Source organism: Osmia lignaria, chromosome 6 (genome assembly GCF_051020975.1).
Source record: "Osmia lignaria lignaria isolate PbOS001 chromosome 6, iyOsmLign1, whole genome shotgun sequence".
NCBI classification, from domain to species: Eukaryota; Metazoa; Arthropoda; class Insecta; order Hymenoptera; family Megachilidae; genus Osmia; species Osmia lignaria.
The window spans coordinates 9,531,415-9,550,369 of NC_135037.1; the positions used below are offsets into that span (position 1 = coordinate 9,531,415).

At 47.1% G+C, this 18,955-nt stretch overlaps 1 protein-coding gene and 1 long non-coding RNA gene across 6 annotated transcripts in view; one reads left to right on the plus strand and one right to left on the minus strand.

The window, feature by feature from the left end:
• The window catches only part of LOC117607810 (uncharacterized), a 112,601-nt gene that overhangs the window by 77,030 nt on the left and 16,616 nt on the right, over positions 1-18,955 (minus strand). The gene's annotated exons all lie outside the window — the stretch shown is intronic.
• The window catches only part of sv (paired box protein shaven), a 105,358-nt gene that overhangs the window by 66,288 nt on the left and 20,115 nt on the right, over positions 1-18,955 (plus strand). For 4 of the 5 annotated variants that reach the window (XM_076688546.1, XM_076688545.1, XM_076688547.1 and 1 more), the window contains exons 4-5: positions 14,050-14,215; positions 17,982-18,179. In XM_076688546.1, coding sequence (XP_076544661.1) covers positions 14,050-14,215; positions 17,982-18,179 — 364 coding nt within the window. Of the gene's footprint in view, positions 1-9,518; positions 10,490-14,049; positions 14,216-17,981; positions 18,180-18,955 lie in introns of those variants that run through there. The other variant, XM_076688548.1, reaches the window with a different exon arrangement.

Sequence of the window (18,955 nt, forward strand, 5' to 3'; positions counted from 1 at the left end):
AAAAATTATTCATACAAATTGTACAACGATATATTAGAACATGTTTCGTTTGAATTTAAGGGTTGCTACCCTTACGAAGAACTGTTTCAACAACCTTCTGCTGCCATCTGTGGCCGAACGAGCAGCGTCGTAACTTTTCTCGCTACCAGTCTCGGTGGGTAAGAACGGAAACCAAGTTGTTCCGGAAGTGGATCTTCGAGATCGACCCTTTCGATCGCTCCCAGAATCAACCCCGATAATCCATTATCGATACACTGATTATGAGTTAAGAGATAAAAATTGAAATCGATGGATTAAGTAGAAACAGAAGAAACGTGATCTATGAATGTTCAGCTGTTTAATAACAGCAATTAAAATTAGTTGCACTCGATGATAGATTGTGGACGAAGCAATAATACAATTGCTCGGTCGTGACCGACTTATCAATCGACGTTTAACCTTCTATGTATATTGCGAGGTTTCAATGGTAAGCGATCTTGTCCTTTCACTGATCGCTTAGAAAGTAATGCGTAAACTAGGAAAGAATGTGGTATCAGATGTATAGATATGTGTATAACCGCGGGCATAACATGGGTGCATTGCTCTTGGATATTGGATAAATGCCGTAAATGAATATTATCGAAGTAGATGTAACAGCAAAGTCGGAGATCAGGTAGATTTAGATATCTCGTTAAATGATTACATATTTCATCGTTCTGCAATATGCTGGTAACACGATAAATACAGGATTCTAAATGCTATAAAGATCGAAGGAATTTATGGTATCTTTTAAAATATAATTAAAATGAAATAATAAAATTTATTATTTCAACTTCGATAAGATTTGTCGCGCGAATCGTCGTGAAAGTTTTACAGAGAAAGGGAAAGAAAAAGAGGCGTAAACGAGTGCACGCGAAATCGACGAGTACCGCGAAGAAACGAGGAACTTGCTCGTTTCTCGATCACCGGATCGTCGCTGTTTTTCCAGAACGATCGGGTTGTACAGGGAACGGCCGTGTTTGTGTCAACGCGGTGCACGTGGGCGGCTCGATATGAGAGATCGCCTCGTTACTTTATACCATATGCCCGCTTCCAGAACGGAGACTGGAAACAGGTTACGCTTATAAATGTTTCTCCGTACGTTCTGAAATATTGCGTTTCCTGGTTAACTAGTTGGGCGTCCGAGATATCGGCGACCCGCCGGGGCCCGGAAAGTCGACAGCACGGCGGCGAATTGCACGCGTCTAGCCCGGTAATTAAAATGGCTTTTCCCGCGGGCGGCTTGTATTTCAAAGCTGATAACCAGCCTCTATTTATAACGCGACCAAGTGTACGGTGCACCATGTGATACGAACCGATTACCAATCGTTTACGTCCAACCTTACGACATCAAAATTTATCGTCTTTCAAAATCAATTCGTGTTTTTTTTTGTTTTTTTTTGGAAAAAAAATTTAAAAAAAAGATTATTGTTTCATCAAAAAGTTTCGTTCAGTGAATCGAACGACGCCGAAGGGGGTGTTACGGAATGAAACACGGCGTAACGGGGTTAATTACCGCAGGATCACCCTTCGAAAAGATTTCCACGGTGTATCGTTGATCTCGGGGAGGCAAATTCGCTGGTGAACACGAAGGACGCGAGTTGGCTGCGAACGTTGGTCGATTAATAATGTTTCCAGCGTCTAATTCCAGCCCTTCGTAGGTATGACGAATAGGCGCGTTATCCACGCGAGTCCGTGCTTGGGTTTCGGCTTGGTGAGACCAAGGGTTACCACTATCTCTCTCTCTCTCTCTCCCTTGTATCCAGTGCCCTCCCGCCCTCTTGGTCTCTCTTCGAAGCCGAGAGAAGGGGATTGAAGGGGGTGGCAGATTGATCCGTCACGGAGCGCGAGCACAATCACCCCCATTAGACATTATGTGCCTGCCGGCCACACATACACGCACTTACGTGCCACTCACGTAGCCCGTGTGTGCCCGCGTGAAACGTTACCCTGCTGCCCACCGAAATGCATCCACTCTCTCTCTGTAGCTATGCTCTCTGAGCTATGATACTAGGCGCTGATCTACGCTACTAGCCGACAACGACGCTCGAACAAATTCCAATTTCGCGCCGGTTCGCGTCTTTAACGACCACCGACACGGTGATTCGTTTCCTTGAATGAAGACAACGGAACGTGTAACGGAATGGGCTGTGTACTGGACTCTGGTCGCGACCGCATTTTAACCCCTTCGTTGCAATGGAACAGGTGAAACTACGGTATCGTTGTACGTTCGAGGGAAGGAGAGGGTACTTTGATCAGTAGCATCCCTTTTTGTAACATCGAGAATCGTGCCTAAAATACGCGGATAAAGTAATCAGAATCACGAATCTAACGATCGTCCAACTTCCATTTATACACTGTGAACACGAATTAGCTCGGACAGAAATACTTATACGAGACGATTCCAATCTACCCCCGGTTATCTTGCATCTACTTCTACCGTGCCTCTGCGACCGACGCGATTTCAGGCTCGTCGAGACAAAGGATTTCTTTTTTAATTACTTTTGGAGTGCTTCGGTGAATAATTTATAATCTAGCTTAATTTTTCCATGAAAATTTTTCTTGAAATCGCGATTCTCTAGTTTTGTTTGCGAAGCCCGAACGAATCGGCTACAAATCATCGATGACTTCCCCGGCAAAACACGGGTATTCTCCGAAATAAATCCCCGATTTCCGTGTATCCACTCCGATCCGGCGGAACGTTGGAGGTCGGTCGCGGACACGTTCGAATTCAGCTCGCATCCGTGGCCGATTCCGAAAACCGAACGACACGAAAGCGCGTGCGGCGACACGGAGCGGTGCTCACCATTTCCCGCGACTGCCGATGCCACCCACGTAGCCCGACGCTCGTTTGTCATCCGACAAATAGCCTTTCTGCCGGCCTGGCTTACACGAGAAGAGTCGAGTACGTGTGTCGACACGAGCTCTCGAGAACGTACGCGTGTTCCTCGTGTCTCGCGCCGCGGAAGGATTCGCGCTCGTAAGATTATTATTATCTTAACGGCCACGGCTCCGGCCCCGGTCCAGGCCCGTTTCGACGATATTTCTCCGACACAGAAATACTCTTTACGCGTCTACGATCTTGAATTGTTACCAAAGTACCAAGCAGAATAACCAATTAAGGCATCCCATCACAAATGGACATCGTGCAAAAATTTAAGCAAAGTCTTGATATGTAAATTTAAAAAAGAAGAAATGGGAAAAGTTTCATTTTTTCAGAGAGTAGTACAACTAATTCCCGGGACTAATTTCGACGAACACTAAAAAGTCGCGATAGGAAACGAAAGCGAAGAAGAGACTTCGTAGAAACGCGTACAACGTTAGGGTGGCACGAGTCTCGTTGGCTAGGGTGAAAAGTAGCCTGTTCCGATGTTCCTTTTCACCGCGAGATCCTTCGTCGACGTGCTTACGCGGCAACATCTGGCGACGAAGCTGTCCAAGGATGTCGTGGGTAGGAAAAAATCAAGGCGGGTAAGCGATACGAGAGAATTCACTGATGAATTAGACGCTATTCGTGGAATGGCCGGAGCGCGATGCCAGCCTCGGGCTGATCGATGCTTTCTTCGTTCGAGCGGCGGCTCGGTCGTGGCAATTATTCGTGGCGAACAACGGACCAGCTCGATCGTTGTTGTATTCCCGCGAAATAACAAGCGTAATTTGCGAAACTCTGAAATATCATGGCCACTCGAGGATTTTACGCAATATCGAGTGCGAAAGTTGCCCGACGGAAGACCACCAACAAGACTCGTAATAAAATATAAGAAAACGCTGTAGCTCCGGTTGGAAAATCCGACCCTTTGCGTTTCCGCGGGGCGCATTAATCAAAGCCTCGTCCGACCGAGCCATCAGGATGTTTTCTCGCTTCCGGGCTTCGCGTAAGCGCGTCGGGACGGTGAGAAGAGACCGAAGAGGGTGGAACGGCGACAGAGCAAGGACGAGGTGAGATGAATAAATAAGAGGGTTTTGAAAGGCACTCGCTGTGGCCCAAGAGGTTATTACGTGGCGTCACGCGATGATGTATCCACGCTGGTTCAGATTGTCTCCGCGAGATGGGACCACCGAGCGTGAAATATGCACCAACCCCCGGGTTAAACCCCCTTGAGGCCGCCCGCCCTTATTCACCATCGCATCGCCACCTTCGGATGTCGAAGGAGATCCTTCTCGATTCTGCCCGCTTAGGGAGACCCGGTCCAACCTCGGTCCCCTCCTACGAATCTGAATATCAATCTTGTAACAGCCTTATCTAGATGGTAATTAATGTGTTGGATCGTTTTATGAATGATGCGACCTTTGCCAGAAATCCATGCATATTTCTTGGGAATAAATAGCAGGGTGAATAGGTGGGGTTCTCAGAGATTATAGGAAAATGTGTAAAGCATTTTCGACTTTGAATTTCCACGATTCGAGGAGCATTCCGGAGATCCGTTGTATTAAGGATGAATAGCGCGATGGTAATGGCTGGAAGAAGGGTTATGCCACATATACGTGTAAGGGGGATTCACTCGAGTGGATTGTCGTTTGCGGCGGGTGGAAAGCTCATGAAGTTCACCCTAAGTACAGAGGCACGTGGTGTTGGAAGAAGAAGGAGAAAAGCGGTTGCAGGGAAGCACGTGCTGTCGCGTGTCGGCAGGCCCTTGTGATCTATGTGCCGTCACTGTACCACCTACACGTACGCGCGCATACGCGTCTCTATATGCATAGAAATTATTGCTACATCGGCCAAATATATCCCTCCTAATGCTTCATCGCGATACTCCTATTCAGAGTAAGGGGAATGGCCACTTCGATTTGCCAAAACATTTTAAACGTTATCGATCCTGCCTTCTCTCTTCCATGTTATTCATCGCTGAATTCTATATTTCTCTTTGTTGATATAATCTCAACACGATCTTCCGACACGAGTACAAGTAAATATTGATAGACAATGTTCGATCTGTCGTCATAAACGCGAGCGTAAACAGCAAATAGTATCGCCGTTCGATTTTCGAATAAATCCATTCAGTAGCGACGGATCAATCGAATTCTACGAGAAAATTATTTGCGAGCGTGGAATGATCAAGTCGCCTGAGGATCGTATTTTTTCGACAAAGTGACGAAGTGTTTAAATGAACGCGCTGGATCATGCCTGTGATGGTGGATGTGCTCGAGGCATGGACCAATGATTATCAATCTCAGCGGAAAAATAGGCGTCGCGATGCTCGATGGAAGGCCCTGCTCTACAGTAAGTTCATTTTCCAAACGATCCATTTGCGTAATATTAAGCAATCGTCTTTCCTAATTGCTCTAATCGGTACCGAAATCAGAGAAATCAGCGGTACCGTTTATCTACGGTCTATCTTCGAATATCAAAGTTAAGACATTGTAATCGTAACAATTCTTTGAAAATTCTATTACAAAATCACTTCCAAATTCGACGTAGAATCAGGATGTTTGTGTGTAATACACAAGGTAGAATAATCGCGTCTAAACAAGGAGACAACGCGTAATCGTATTATGATGCCATGGCCTTTATCTCTCCTGGGGACGGAGGAGGGTCGTGTGTTTGACATTTAGCATTTCCCGCGGGAAGCCCGGGACTTTGTCTATCATCGGCAGATTTCCATTCTCGTAACATTTACCAGACGAACCCCGGGCGCTCTTTGTTCGCCGCAAACAATTACTTTCGACCGTGTGTAATCGAGGCCGTCCGACAATATAGCAATTTTATGAAAATCGAGAGAAACGCTTTAATTTTCCGAAAGATGATCGTGTTCGATAACGGCGGCAGGGAGGGAGGAAGTTGCGAGGGCAAGGGGCAAGAGAAGATGTATCGCGTCGGATCGCAATTTATTTTTGTATCAAGTGGATGTGTCTAACTAGTTTGTCCCGGCGAAAGTAAGAGCTTCTCCTTCCAAGATTAACGATACTTTAGTGCTGTTTTAAAGAGGCACATCCCCATCCCTTGGACTCTCGCCCAGCAGCTCGGATACTTGCCGCTAACCCCCTTGCTAGAAAATACTCGGGATTAACCTGCTTCAGCTCGCTGCTTCCCCTTCATCCCTCCGACTCCCTCCTCCCTTATAGCTCCTCCTGAACTCACCACTTCGTTATTTCCTACCGCCGCACTACCCTCGAACGGCTCGGTCAGGGGGTAGAAGAAAAAGAAGAAGAAGGAGGAGAGAGAGAGAGAAAAAAAAGAAAGAAATAGTAGCAATCGTCGGAACTTGAAAGCAGGGCATTTTATGATGACTACAAAAGTGGTGCGGCCACTGTTAGGGCGGCGAGAAAGAGGGTGGCAGGGGTGAAGCGAGAGTGAGTTACTACCCCTACCAGGTTTTTTCCGCCCTTAGCCGTGGATCGAGGTAACGGAGAGAGAGAAAGATGGAAGGAACGAAGCTGCGGCACGATTCTCCCTTACCAAAGGAACGCTCGAGCCAGGGACTTGAATTGATTGCTTTCATTACGCAAAAAAGTCACTTCCTCTCTGTCTTCTTCTTTCCAATCCTCTCTTATACCTTCTATCGTCTCTCGTTCTCGCTCTTGTTCTCGTTTCATCTCGGCATCCCTCACCTTGGCCTCCGTATTTTTAACTTGTGCCGCACGACACACTGGCGAATAAGTAAGTGTGCTATTTACATGAAATCTCGTAAGTTATCGCCGCCCTCCGCCATCGTAATACGGTTAGGGGTTAATCTTTTGCGGAATAGTAGCGAAATTTCGTGGGATACTCGTGACTTTTTTGCGACTCCCTTTTACCCCGGCGATTTCGAGATAAAAGAAGCAACCAGAGGATAAATTCATCCGGTGATTTTTTTCACCAACGACTCATCTTCTTCGTTTCGCAAAGTAGATCGTCTCTCCCTTCATCGCGACACCCTCGACGAAATTTTTGCTTCACCTGTCACGCGATCCTCACGATCCATTCGTCATTATCGCGTCGGACGACCTAATCTCTGGAGGAATCTCGCGAGATTACGCTTTTGGCATATCATTTGGCTTGAACGAACGAGCGAGCCCGGTCCCGTTGACGGGCAATATGTCCTCTGCATGACTACACCGACGCGAGACACATTTGCAGCGAAATAGGGTACCGCTCGAACTATGCGCCACGATAGTTTCGCCGACTAGAGGGTCCGAGACTGTTCGACTACACGGTGTGGTCGGGAATTGCGACTGGAGCTAGGGTGGAGCCAGATGCAGATGAGCTCGATACTCGGGGTGCATCGATCATGGGGCTAACGTGGGTGGTTAGCTAATCGCTGCCTAGACTATCCTTCCTAATCCGACGGATAACCGCTGCGTTAGTCTGATTCGTCATAGAGGAGATCGAGAGTCGAGAATATCTTGCCTTGTTCCGAATGTTACTCGCGAAGGTTAAAAAAAAAAAAAAAAAAAAAAAACAAAGAACGAAAGGCTGACATCGTAACAGGATGCGGTGTCCGTGCAATCGATCTCGACACGGCGCGGCGGACAATTTGAAAACGCAGAATCGGCCGGCTAGGTAAATTACGGGATCTCTGTCGAAGACAAGTGTCGGGTGGTAACACCGATTGCGTAAGAACGTCGTTTGACAAGAGAGGCGCGTTTCCCGATCTCACGTATCTAATGTCGGAGGCCGGCGAGCTTGTGAACGGTGGGCGAAGGAGAGGAACGAGGCGCGAGTCGGAACGAAAGGTGGAATGAAACGAAGAAAGGAGTCATGAAAGAACGCACTCGAATGTAAACCGGACCCTTGTGAGATTCGCGGCCCAACAACGGTCCCACCGACGCCGATGGCTGACCGCACCTTCCGGGCGATCCGGCTGATCCAAGTCGCTTCGTACGCAAGCCAGACGCTTCCCAGCGTAACATTTAGATAGGTGGGGGACCCCTGCTGATCCCTCTTCTCGCCCCCTACCGAGGGGGGCCCACGACCACCGTCGCTTCTTCTTTCCACCGATCTCGATACATTTTTTTTACCATCTCCTGCGAATCGTATCTGTTTCATGCACCATTTACCGGTGCGAAGACAACTGCAAGTTTTTTGGATTTTTAGGCAGGCTACTCCAGATTTTAATGCTTCATCCCCCCTTTTCCGTGGACCGCGGGTTAAGAGACGCCGGTGTCTAGCGGTTAGGAGGACGAAAATGCGTTTCGGTAATAAAACTGCTCCGAGTAAATGTTTCAAGGATCCTTACCTATAAATCCTCGTACGAGTTTCGGAAACTTTTGCCGCATAACGCACGAGCGCAATATAATTCGGGACGAGCAAAAATTGGAAAGCCGTAGAGATGAGTAATTGGACTGGCTGAAGGGGTAATTGGAATGCATCGCGCATTGCCTAACTTTCGAGTTATAGCCTGCATAAAAGTGATAAGTTTCTTCCGGCGAGTAAGCATCTATAGATTATCGTAAATGTTCTATATACCTTGGGTGTACAAGTTTCCCAAGGAAAGTATATCCATGGCCAAGAAGCGGGGCGCAGTTTGTAAACCAGTATATATCGTCCCCACCTTACGCTCATCTCCCCACCCTGTCACGCGTGTAACTTGCACATTCCTAGCCCTTTCCTCCCTCATCCACCTTTTACGTCCCTCCACGGACTATGGACAGTGTCCACGGTATTTGTCCCGATGTAATCAGTCTCGTAATTAGTCGTCGCTGAGACTGATACGCTTCGCACGTTCCGTCAACTGTGCGCAGTGATCAAAATCGATTAAACGTCCACGTTATCCGTTCGGTACTATCGCGAAGCATAAAGTGACTTTGCATGTTTAACGGAATAATTCTGATCTTATTCTTCTGAAGATACTAGTGACGTTAGAATTGCCAGTGGCGAACGGTCGTTTACGATAATTCTCAATGAACGATCGAAGGTAGACGAAGCGAGACCACGGGAAAAGGGATCCTCGATGGTTCGTTCGGGCTTGAGAATCGGGGGTGGTGGTGAACGGTCTTGAAAAACAGCGGCCAGACAAAACGGTCGAACAGTGACGAAGAAGAAAAGTCAGCCGAAGGAAGCGAAGCGACAAAGGGAAACTCTTAAATAAATAAAATCGATAAGGCGAGACACGGTATCGGTGGAGCAAGGTAGAACCTCCCTGAGAGGGACAGGCTCATGAATAAGCAGTGCTCACGGGGGTGTGCGCCGCGTGATTTCGCGTGGGACTGTTGGCGGTAGACCAGCCGGCGAACGTTTATTTCGCAACCTTTGCCTCTTCCATCCCGACGATCCCCTTCTCATCTTTCTCTCGCTAATACAGCTAAAACTTTCTCTCTTTCTCTTTCACTCCGGTATCCCTCCGCACCCGATGCCAATAACGACGTTATCCCGCGCGACGCTGCCGCCGTTTCCGTAGAAACCCCGCGTCGCTCCGCTCCGCGCCGCTCCGCGCCGCACGCCGCCCCACCTCGTCTCCACGTGATCACCCGCCGACCAATCGTGACTCGGATCCTCCTGGCTGGATGCTGATCGAGGGATGCAAAAGGCGGGGTTGCGATACGCGTGGGGATGAAAGCTCGACGATCGAGGCGGGGGTCGAAAAGCTTGGGCCAAGTCACGTGTGCCCATCGGCAGAAGCCTCGTTCGCGCTTTCACGTCGTTGTTATCCGCACCACCGTGCCGCTTTTTGACCCTCCAGCCACCGTGTCACCGCGACTGATAACGATAACGAGAGTCGGACGTGACCCGACCACCTTTTTGCCTACTTCTCAAACGGGACACGGTCACCGCTTCGAAACATCCAACGGACACCCGTGCTTACCTTTCCAAATGGATTAAATTCGATTACCCAAGGATTATATCGGTGGTAGATTTTCTTATTTCGGATCGGTTCAAATTCAACCTAGTGAACATTGACGAGAGTGAACGTTTCTTGGATACGGTGAAGTGGTGTAAAGTGACTTAGGTGTAATCTCGAGGAGAACTAGAACCTTTACTCTGTATTCCTTCCCACGAACTGTTCCGATAAATCATACGTCCTGACACCGGAGCTAACGATGAAGAAGCCGGAAAACCCTTTCGAAGACTGCATCGTGGGCGGATCGTTGTGGACAGCGTGCGAAAGTGGAGTTCAGTGATGCATCCGCGAGTGCCGTGAACGGGGGAATATATCTTAGATCCTAAGTGTCCCACAGGTAGAGCTGTGCTAGAGGAAAGAGGATTCGAATTCTCGATTCACGAAGATGAAGCGACGGTCGACCGGGTGCTCGCCGAAGCCACCCGTCGTCCGGTACAAAGACGTTCCTGATGACATTTATTGTACCGCGTCGCCATAGACCGGCCCTTACCGATCCCGTAAGAAAGACACGAAATCCACTTCTCGAAGAGTGTAACAGCCCTTTATCGGTGGTCAATAGAGACGAGCCTGGCTTTCACGTATTATACATAAATCTACACGGCGAGAGGAACCAGCTGGATTCCCATAGCCGACGGCCGTCGGCTCCTGAGGTGCCGAGATGGACCTCAGCACCGCCTATCGTTACAATCAGAATATGATGGAATATTACACTTGTAAGCTGATCATTCGTACCATTCCGTTCTTCACTAGCTTCTCAAATTTTGGATTTTTGGATTTTTTTATTTTTTAATTTGCACAGCTGACGGCTTGAATCATTTACGTCGTAAGACGTAAGCTTTCGTTTGCAAATTATAAAATAAATGACGAGTAAATTGTTTATCAAGTTTTAACTACACGATTGAATTTCGAACAGGTGTAGAAAATAAATGATTGATTCGCTATCTGTTTGAGAAACCTTTTTCACTCGGTATGAAATAATGATATAAGTCTCGGTGGTTTTTCAACGGAGATAATCTTCGTCGGATCAGTAGGGATTTCAATCGGGAACCAGTAAAAACTGACCGAGGAGAAACAGATACCGCTCGTTTTCCACGATCGTGAGAGCGAAGCCGATAGCGTAAAAATCGATTTCTCTCGGGGTTTTCTATCGATTAAGCGAAGCATTGGGTAGATAGGAAAGTCGAGCGACGGTCGACGACAAATCTGCATTGTCCGTGTACAAACGAGAGTGCGAAAACGAGAAATCCGATGACCTTCATTCGCTACGTTCGATTCGTAGCGGTACCGCGATCGGTAAAAAAAACTAAACCGCAATCGTTGCAATCGTTCCGCATAGGAACCATTCGCGGAATCGTCCGGCTCTCTTTTACCTCCCCTAAATTCGCGGTGAAACCTTGCGGATGTCATAAAGAACATCGAAAACTATCACCTGAAAATTCAATTCGAAAAATCTTCTTTCTTCTAGCCCAAATAAAATCAGAAGCTTCTGTACTCTCGTTGTTTTCAATCGCTTTTATAAAAACTAGATGATTTCTTCTGGTAGAAGAATCGAAATCATTGAACCTTCGCGGTGAAAAGTATAGAATCGTGTAAAAAGAAAATCGAGGGCAAAAAGCATGTGATTCGACGTTAACTAGGTTGTACGGTTTTTTAATTAACAAAAAATATGTATCGTTAGTGGAAAATACCAGACGAAAGTATATTTGAAGATAAGAAATATATCATTCAACGTTAGATAACTAGTTTGTAAAAGAAAAATATTAATTGCCAACGATTCCCGTTTAATTACCTATCGGATCGTATTAATTAAAGTAGGGTTTCGTTTTAAAACAGCACCGATCGAAACCGCGCGTTCATTCGCGGCCGTCCAATGGTTCCGTTCAAACTAATGGGATGATAATAATTATGAAACATTAACAAGAACGGCGCGGTCAGAGAGCGCATCGCAACCGAATCGTTCTGCGACCAGTCTCTTTCATTGAACGCCCAAAATTGCCTGTGTAATTGCTGTTCAACAATTTATTAGTTTAAAGAGAATTTAAACCTGAACCTGCAAGGTTTTCCCATAGTCGTCGAATTATAATTTTGTATGAAACGTTATCAATGAGAAATGAGAATTTTTATAAATTTCCTAAAAACAAGCAGAGACAAGCTTGCACGTTTTTGATTATTTTTCAAAGGACCGAGTAATAAAGTGTACCGCGTTGCAGCACGCTTGCAATACGTAATGTCAGAGTGTAATGTAATACAGGAACAAAGCTACTGGAGAAATATCGTGTGACTAGTCGGGAATTTATATCAAAGTTCTTGGCTACTGCTGATACACGCTCGCACGCCTACAGCTTCATTTTTCCTACGCATCTTGAAAAATCCTTGTACGGTAACGGGCGGATGTTAACAAATTAGATTTTGATATAAAGCTAGCAGAGCGATCGATGTTCCAATCATTTTGATCGTTAATGAAAATCGTGGGTAGTCCGGAAGTAGTCCGTATCAGTTCACCGGACAGCCAGGTCATCGTATTTTGTATCGTCGTTCTTGCTACCAGCTGAAATCGCGACGGATTAGGAAAGAAGGCTGGCTTTCTCTGATGACGAGTCGAAATGCCTATAAACACTTTGTTGATCCGCGAAGAGAAATATTAGCTGATGTCAATCGATCGTGAGAAAGTTCAGTTTCTTCCTGAACTTAAATTAAGACTGTCTAATTTTCAAAAGAATAATTTCCAACGAAGAGACACTCTCTCAATGAAAATCCGTGAGAAGATAAAAAGAAATTGTGAAAAAAACGGAGCGGATAGTTAGAGCAAAAGAAAGAGGAGAAAGAAAATATCAGCAAGAAGAGGGTAATAAGTAAGCGAGTAACGAGCAACAAAACGAGGGGTCTGCGTTAAAAGGAAAACGAGATTCAGCGTAGCCGAGAAACGCATCTCGTCGGGGACAATAATAAGCTTCGGTGATACGGTGGCTGCGAGAGCAACGGCTCGACAATTCGTAGCACTGGTAGCTCTGGATTCGGCCGCGGGGGTGGTCCAGGCTGAATTCAGGGAGCTCGTATAGTTGTGGTCAGCAGGCGTGACGGCGTGTGTGAGGTTCGTACGGTAGTCATGGTGCTTTTCCCGTGCCACCGCCACCACCGCGCCACCATCATTCTACCGATATCCCCCTTGACTACCGGCATCGCCACGGGGATGCGACCATAAACACGAGAGCGAATTGATTTGCGACCGGAAAGCGCGTATCGTTTCTGGTAATGATCGCGGATCCCTCATTGTCTTTGCCGCGACTTGCTATTGCGGAGATTGCAACGCGATAGCCCGGTATCGACGAAAAGAAACGATTCGACGCCGTTCACGCGTCACGGCGCACCTCGACCGGCCAACAATGATGCTTCTCATCGAAACGGCCAGACAATCCTGCTAATTAGCGCCGATCGTTTCTCTGCAGAACGCCGCGCTGTGTCCCCGTTAAACGCGAATCGAGCCACCGTACAAGAACTGATCCTTAAATAAGCCAGCATCCAAGGGTTAATTTCGTCTTAACGTAAGAATACCTGTTGAAGGAAACTCCCTGATTTCATGAAACGGCGAACAATCACGAGACAGGTGGAGGATTAATTTTCTAGTAGATTAGGTCTGTTCGATTCAAACGCGAAACCGAGGAGACATCAATCAGAGAAGTTATACTCGACCGCGTTGCTAGACCAGGTTAAATCGAACACGGTCTCTTTCTCTCGTTCGTATTTCGATGGATCAGTTTGATCCTGCATTAACTCGGATCGTCTAGAAAAAAAGAAAAGCGGAAGGGGGTCGAATCGTGTGGGCCGTCGTTAGCAATAACAGTACTGGCGGGCAAGTTCATCGCTGTGTTCTGTTAGGGGATTAGAAACAGGCATGATCATCGAATGATCGGTACACTGGCACGAACACGGGGACATATGTCGCGGTCCAGGACCCTCCATTACGATATTAGAACGAAGTTATCGCGTTAGGTGGCTGTAACGCGCGAAAATAAAGCTGCCAACGGGACGGGGGTCTGCTAATGTTTCATTGTCGGGGAAAATCGAATGATTCGAAGCAGGTTGCTTCGAATAATTATGATTCAACTTAACAGAGGCGGATAAGTTAGGGTTGCGCTAGAAATATTATTAATTTTCAAACGTTCTAAGCGAGCGGACTTCGGTCAAGTCGACGTTTCGAACCGGGCGTACCGACGTTTTCCGCTCGCGGAAGAGCTCTCTCACGGCTAATGCATTATCGATTTCCATTTTCCAGGCCACGGTGGAGTTAACCAGCTCGGCGGCGTCTTCGTGAACGGAAGGCCCCTACCGGATGTAGTGAGGCAGAGGATCGTCGAGCTAGCGCACAGCGGCGTCCGACCGTGCGACATTTCCAGACAACTCAGGGTATCTCACGGCTGTGTATCCAAGATACTGTCGAGGTGAGTACCGACACCGTTCCGGCGCCATCCAGCGCACCGCCGCGCCGTATCCGTTACAACCGCAGCCCCCGTACCCCCGTGCCCCCGTGCCCCCGGTTCTGTCCCCATCCGACGTCAGAGAACACCTTGCTTTTTGCCCTTCCCTCGTTTGGCGCTCCAATGATTTCCTCCATCGATTCCTCCATCTCCGATCAACATCGCTGTGAGACTCTGCGCGATCGATTCTCATTCACGATGGGAATTGAAATTGCTCCGATGTAGAACCAGTTCTATGTTAATTGATGCCTTGGACTTGCAACTTGCTCTCGTGTCACATTCAAGAGAATTCTTATCCTAGAATATCTCTACAATGATTCTATGAATTTTAACGCGTTAGCGATCGCGAGCACGAGTGATTCATACAAGAGGACCAATGCTTCGTTTGCTGAACGTAACACCGTAATTTCCTTGCATCGAAACAGACGAGGCCAACGGTACGTAGCCAACGAAAGAAAGAAGGGGCAAGGGAAACGTAGAAACGAGCAAAGACACAGCAGAGAGTTGGAGAAAAAAGTAGACTATTTCTGGTCGGAGTGATTTAATTAAAGACGCTGTTAGGAGCACGAGGCGAACGAACCCAGGGATGAAACTGCGACGCCGGAAGGAAGGAACCCACCCCTCTTCTTCCTCGACCAACGACGGGGGGTGCCAGCGGCTGCGACGATATGCGGTTTCCATGTTTTTTCCACCCTCCACCCCGCGTTACATAACGGGTGGCCTCGTGCCGTTTTGATGGCCCGAATGTCATGCGTCCCTGCCGCTGGAATATCATTGTCATACACGACTCTCTTTCATATATATATATATACCAAGTGCATAATAGGGTCGCTGGATTATTTACTACTCTACTGATTCTCTAGTCACCGCGCTCTCCCTGGATTTTCCGGCCGCTGTTTTCCGATAATCTAGCCAATCGAATTTCGACAGTTTATGATCGATTGCGATGAATTTTGAATTCCTTTCAGCTGATCGCTGATGCGTATGCACAGTCCACTTTGCATTTTAGGTACGCAGAGTGCAGGAATTAAAGTTTTGAAATTGGTATCATGAAAAAGGGACGTATGTAGTATGGCACGTTATAATTATAATTATTTAGAATATGATGATATATAAAATTTGGAGATCCTACAGTTACAAGTAGATTTATTAGAACGACCGCCATGGAGGCGGTGTCTGATCACTGAATTCTTTCTCTCCTTACTAGGCAACTAATTAGGCTTTTTCGCGTTAGAATTATGATAATATAATGTACCAAACTGAAAGTTTAAATATGAAAATTAATTTTAACTTGTCTTACTACAGATGCCCATTTTCACTACAACATTCAGCGTATTAATTTCAGTCGAATTAAATAATTTTCCCATAGATCGGTTTGAAATCGAATATTAACGCGTATGAAATGATTGTAGGGGAAATTGCCGGTCGAACAGTAATTAATCGTGAATCTGGGAGGATTTTAATCAAAACGATTTATATCGCACCGACATTGGCAGCAATGTGTTATGAACAGAAATTAACAGGTACATTAACGTCCAGTTGCACTTATTTTTCTAGTGGATTTATAGGCGATTCGATCGATAAGTTGAATCGTGCAATGGAGTACAGTCTGGCGAGGCGTGAATCGAAGGAAAAAGGAACAATATCGAACGGTTTAGCAATGGATTTCCTAACGATTTATCCAAAAAGCCGAAGCACAAATAAATTAAGCTGACCGAGATGGAGAAACGGCAAAGTTTTTCTACGACGAAACCCGTTCGCTCCCAGTGGTACGATACTTTTTTCTACATCCACGGTGTTCGATTGAAATTCAGATCTCACGGCTCGACAGAAACAAAAGCTAGAAGGAGCAAATCGATGATAAACAGCGAACCGTGTAAAAGAAGTTAGAACGAATTACTTACAACTATTGAAATTTATTTACAAGTAGACTTCACAAACGGACCGCTCGTTTCCGTTTCGTTCGAACAGATGTAACTTTACAACCTAAAGATTTTACAAGCTGAAAAAGCGAAGCCGCGATGAAAATGGCCTTAAGCCGTGGCGACGAGACGCTGTTAACGCTGCAGCTTTACGCAGCCACGCGTCGCTGATACGTCGCGACGGCTTGCGTCGGTTCTTCGAGGAATCGCGACGATTTCGAACGTTGCGTTCGAACGAAACGGAAGTGAACGCCTGCGGCGAAAGCTTTTTTAAAGTTTGCCTTTAAAAATAAATCGTTATGGTAGTTGTCGTGAAATTAATGCAATCTATGGGGTGGAACAATCCCTAGGACGTCGATTTAAAAAATTGCAACGACGTAACGGGTATTTCAGAGCGGAACGTGGGCGCGGAATAAAAAGGGCGAAACACGAACGGGTGAGCAACAGCATGTGGACCGGGAATGGGGTTTTACGCCAGATATAATCGTAATAATTTCGAAGCGGGGTGACACGAGCTCGCCTGTTTAAGGGAACCCTACCGACGCTTTTAGCTGCAGGTTCACGGGCAATCGTTTCTCGTTCGGGGAGAATATTGCCGAGTGATACATTGTCCTAAGCCGGTGACACGATTTAACGACGTGCAACGCGAGTTGACGCCTACTTTTGAGCTCCGCAGTCCGTGAAAGGGAGAAACGTCCATTAGTTTTCTATCGTTTCGCGACAAATCGTGCCGATCAAAGGGGTTGTTTCGGGAAAACGTGTACAAATTTCAAATATATGAAATATTCATTCGAGAATATATTTTTTACGCTTTAAATTATAAAAGAAAATTTTTCTGAACCGATAGGATGAGAATAGTTTTGTCAATCGAGGAAGTCTGATAATCAAATTCCAGCATGCCGGATCGATTTCGAGTTTTCCCCCTTACCCCCTTAACCAATACCGATTATGACCGCTTTCTCTCGGTACCGTTTCCTCGTCTAACAGCTTCCAACCTGTCACGGCTAGCTAGCAACGCTCGTCGAATCAGCTTCTCACGGTTTGACGAGTAACCGATACCCGGTCTACCTGGAACAGTTCGAATGTTGTCCCTGCTTTCGGTTCGCGTTCATCGTACAAAGCGAACGACCGGGATACTTGAATTTTCGTTGGACGACTTTGCGTTCGATTTATCGCGGTAACGACGAGCGAATCTGGCAAAGCGAGCTGCCAGTAAAATTGGCCGGCTATCCAAACGGGTGCGAGTCGACGCCGGCGGCGGACCCACATCCATCAAGGCGGCCCACAAGCGGACCATTATTGCGGCCTTTCTGCCGTAATTGAATTTAAGCACGAGCGAAGATATTATTTAACTAATTAGACACAAAGGGCGCGTTCACGACGACGGGCCAATCGCGATTGCCCATCGCGCGCATATACCGGCCCCACTGGGAGCTGGTCGAGAGACGAAAAGAGAGAACGAGAGAGAACGAACGACCGGTCAGAGGTGGAGGGAGAGAATACAGCAGGGGGTAGAAGCCGTTTGTTTTAAAACAGCCGGTCGTTGACGCGTCGCTGGACGGCGATTCGTTATTCCGACGTTGCCCGCCCGTCGCGGGAAAAACGATCCTTCCTCTCTTTCGCTCTTGCGTTCGATTTCCGCTGAAAGAGAGGAAATTTCGCGACCGCGATAAAATTTGCCTTAACAGAAATTTAGAATAACGCAAGCACCCATGTGTCGTGGGAACAATAGCAAACAAAGGTGCCGATAGGGACGTAATAGAATGCTCTGACATAGATCTATCGGCTCGGTTTCTTTTTGTTCGCAGGTATTACGAAACCGGCAGCTTCAAGGCTGGCGTGATAGGCGGCTCGAAACCTAAGGTGGCGACGCCGCCGGTCGTCGAAGCGATCGCCAACTACAAGAGGGACAACCCGACAATGTTCGCCTGGGAGATCAGGGACCGATTGCTGGCCGAAGGCATTTGCTCTCAAGACAACGTGCCATCCGTCTCCTCGATCAATCGGTGAGTCGAAATTCAAACTTCTCCCAACGCGTGAAATCGTCGAGACAAGAAATTTATCGTCCAAAACCTTCCGAAATAATTAAATGCCGCGAGCATATGCCATAGTCGATTCGCCAATGGGAGCGATTAGTTATCCGACAACTAGGTAGAGTCGTCAGCGAAGCAAGAACCAACCCCCGAAAGTTGCATCGAGATAAAAGCGTGCACTCGGTCCGTCGCCCCGATCCTATTGACCTTTCGCAGGTTCCACCGGGAATAGGCCGATTAATTCAAGTGTTTTTACGTCGCCCAGTAGATCGAGCGGGTGGACAGGAAGGGTGTAAGAGACGGGGGATGTAGCGTGGCTAGGAAGAGTAGTAAAGGGATGGTCTAGGAAACAGGGAGCGAATTCCCATGAGACAGCATTACAGCGTATCAGCACCGCGCAAACTGAACGAGTGGAGGATGGTGCCCCTCTTTTCGAACAACAGAAAAGCCAACGCTGAAGTGGCAGGGAAAAAGGATAGATAGACAGAAACGAGAGGGGTACCATTGATCGGCACACATATGTCCCGAGATTTAATCAGTCGCTACTTAAGACCTTATCTCCCTCTTCATCCGACGTTCCCTGTACACACCTACTTCATAGCCTTCTCCTCCCCCTTCCCCTTTTCTCCCTCGATCCCTGCGGCCCGCAAGCCTGATAATGTAATCGAGCGTAATGCGGATCGAATTGGCTACAAGTGAAATCCACTAACGCGATTTCCGTCGGCCGCGGCCGTTAATGGGCACGCACG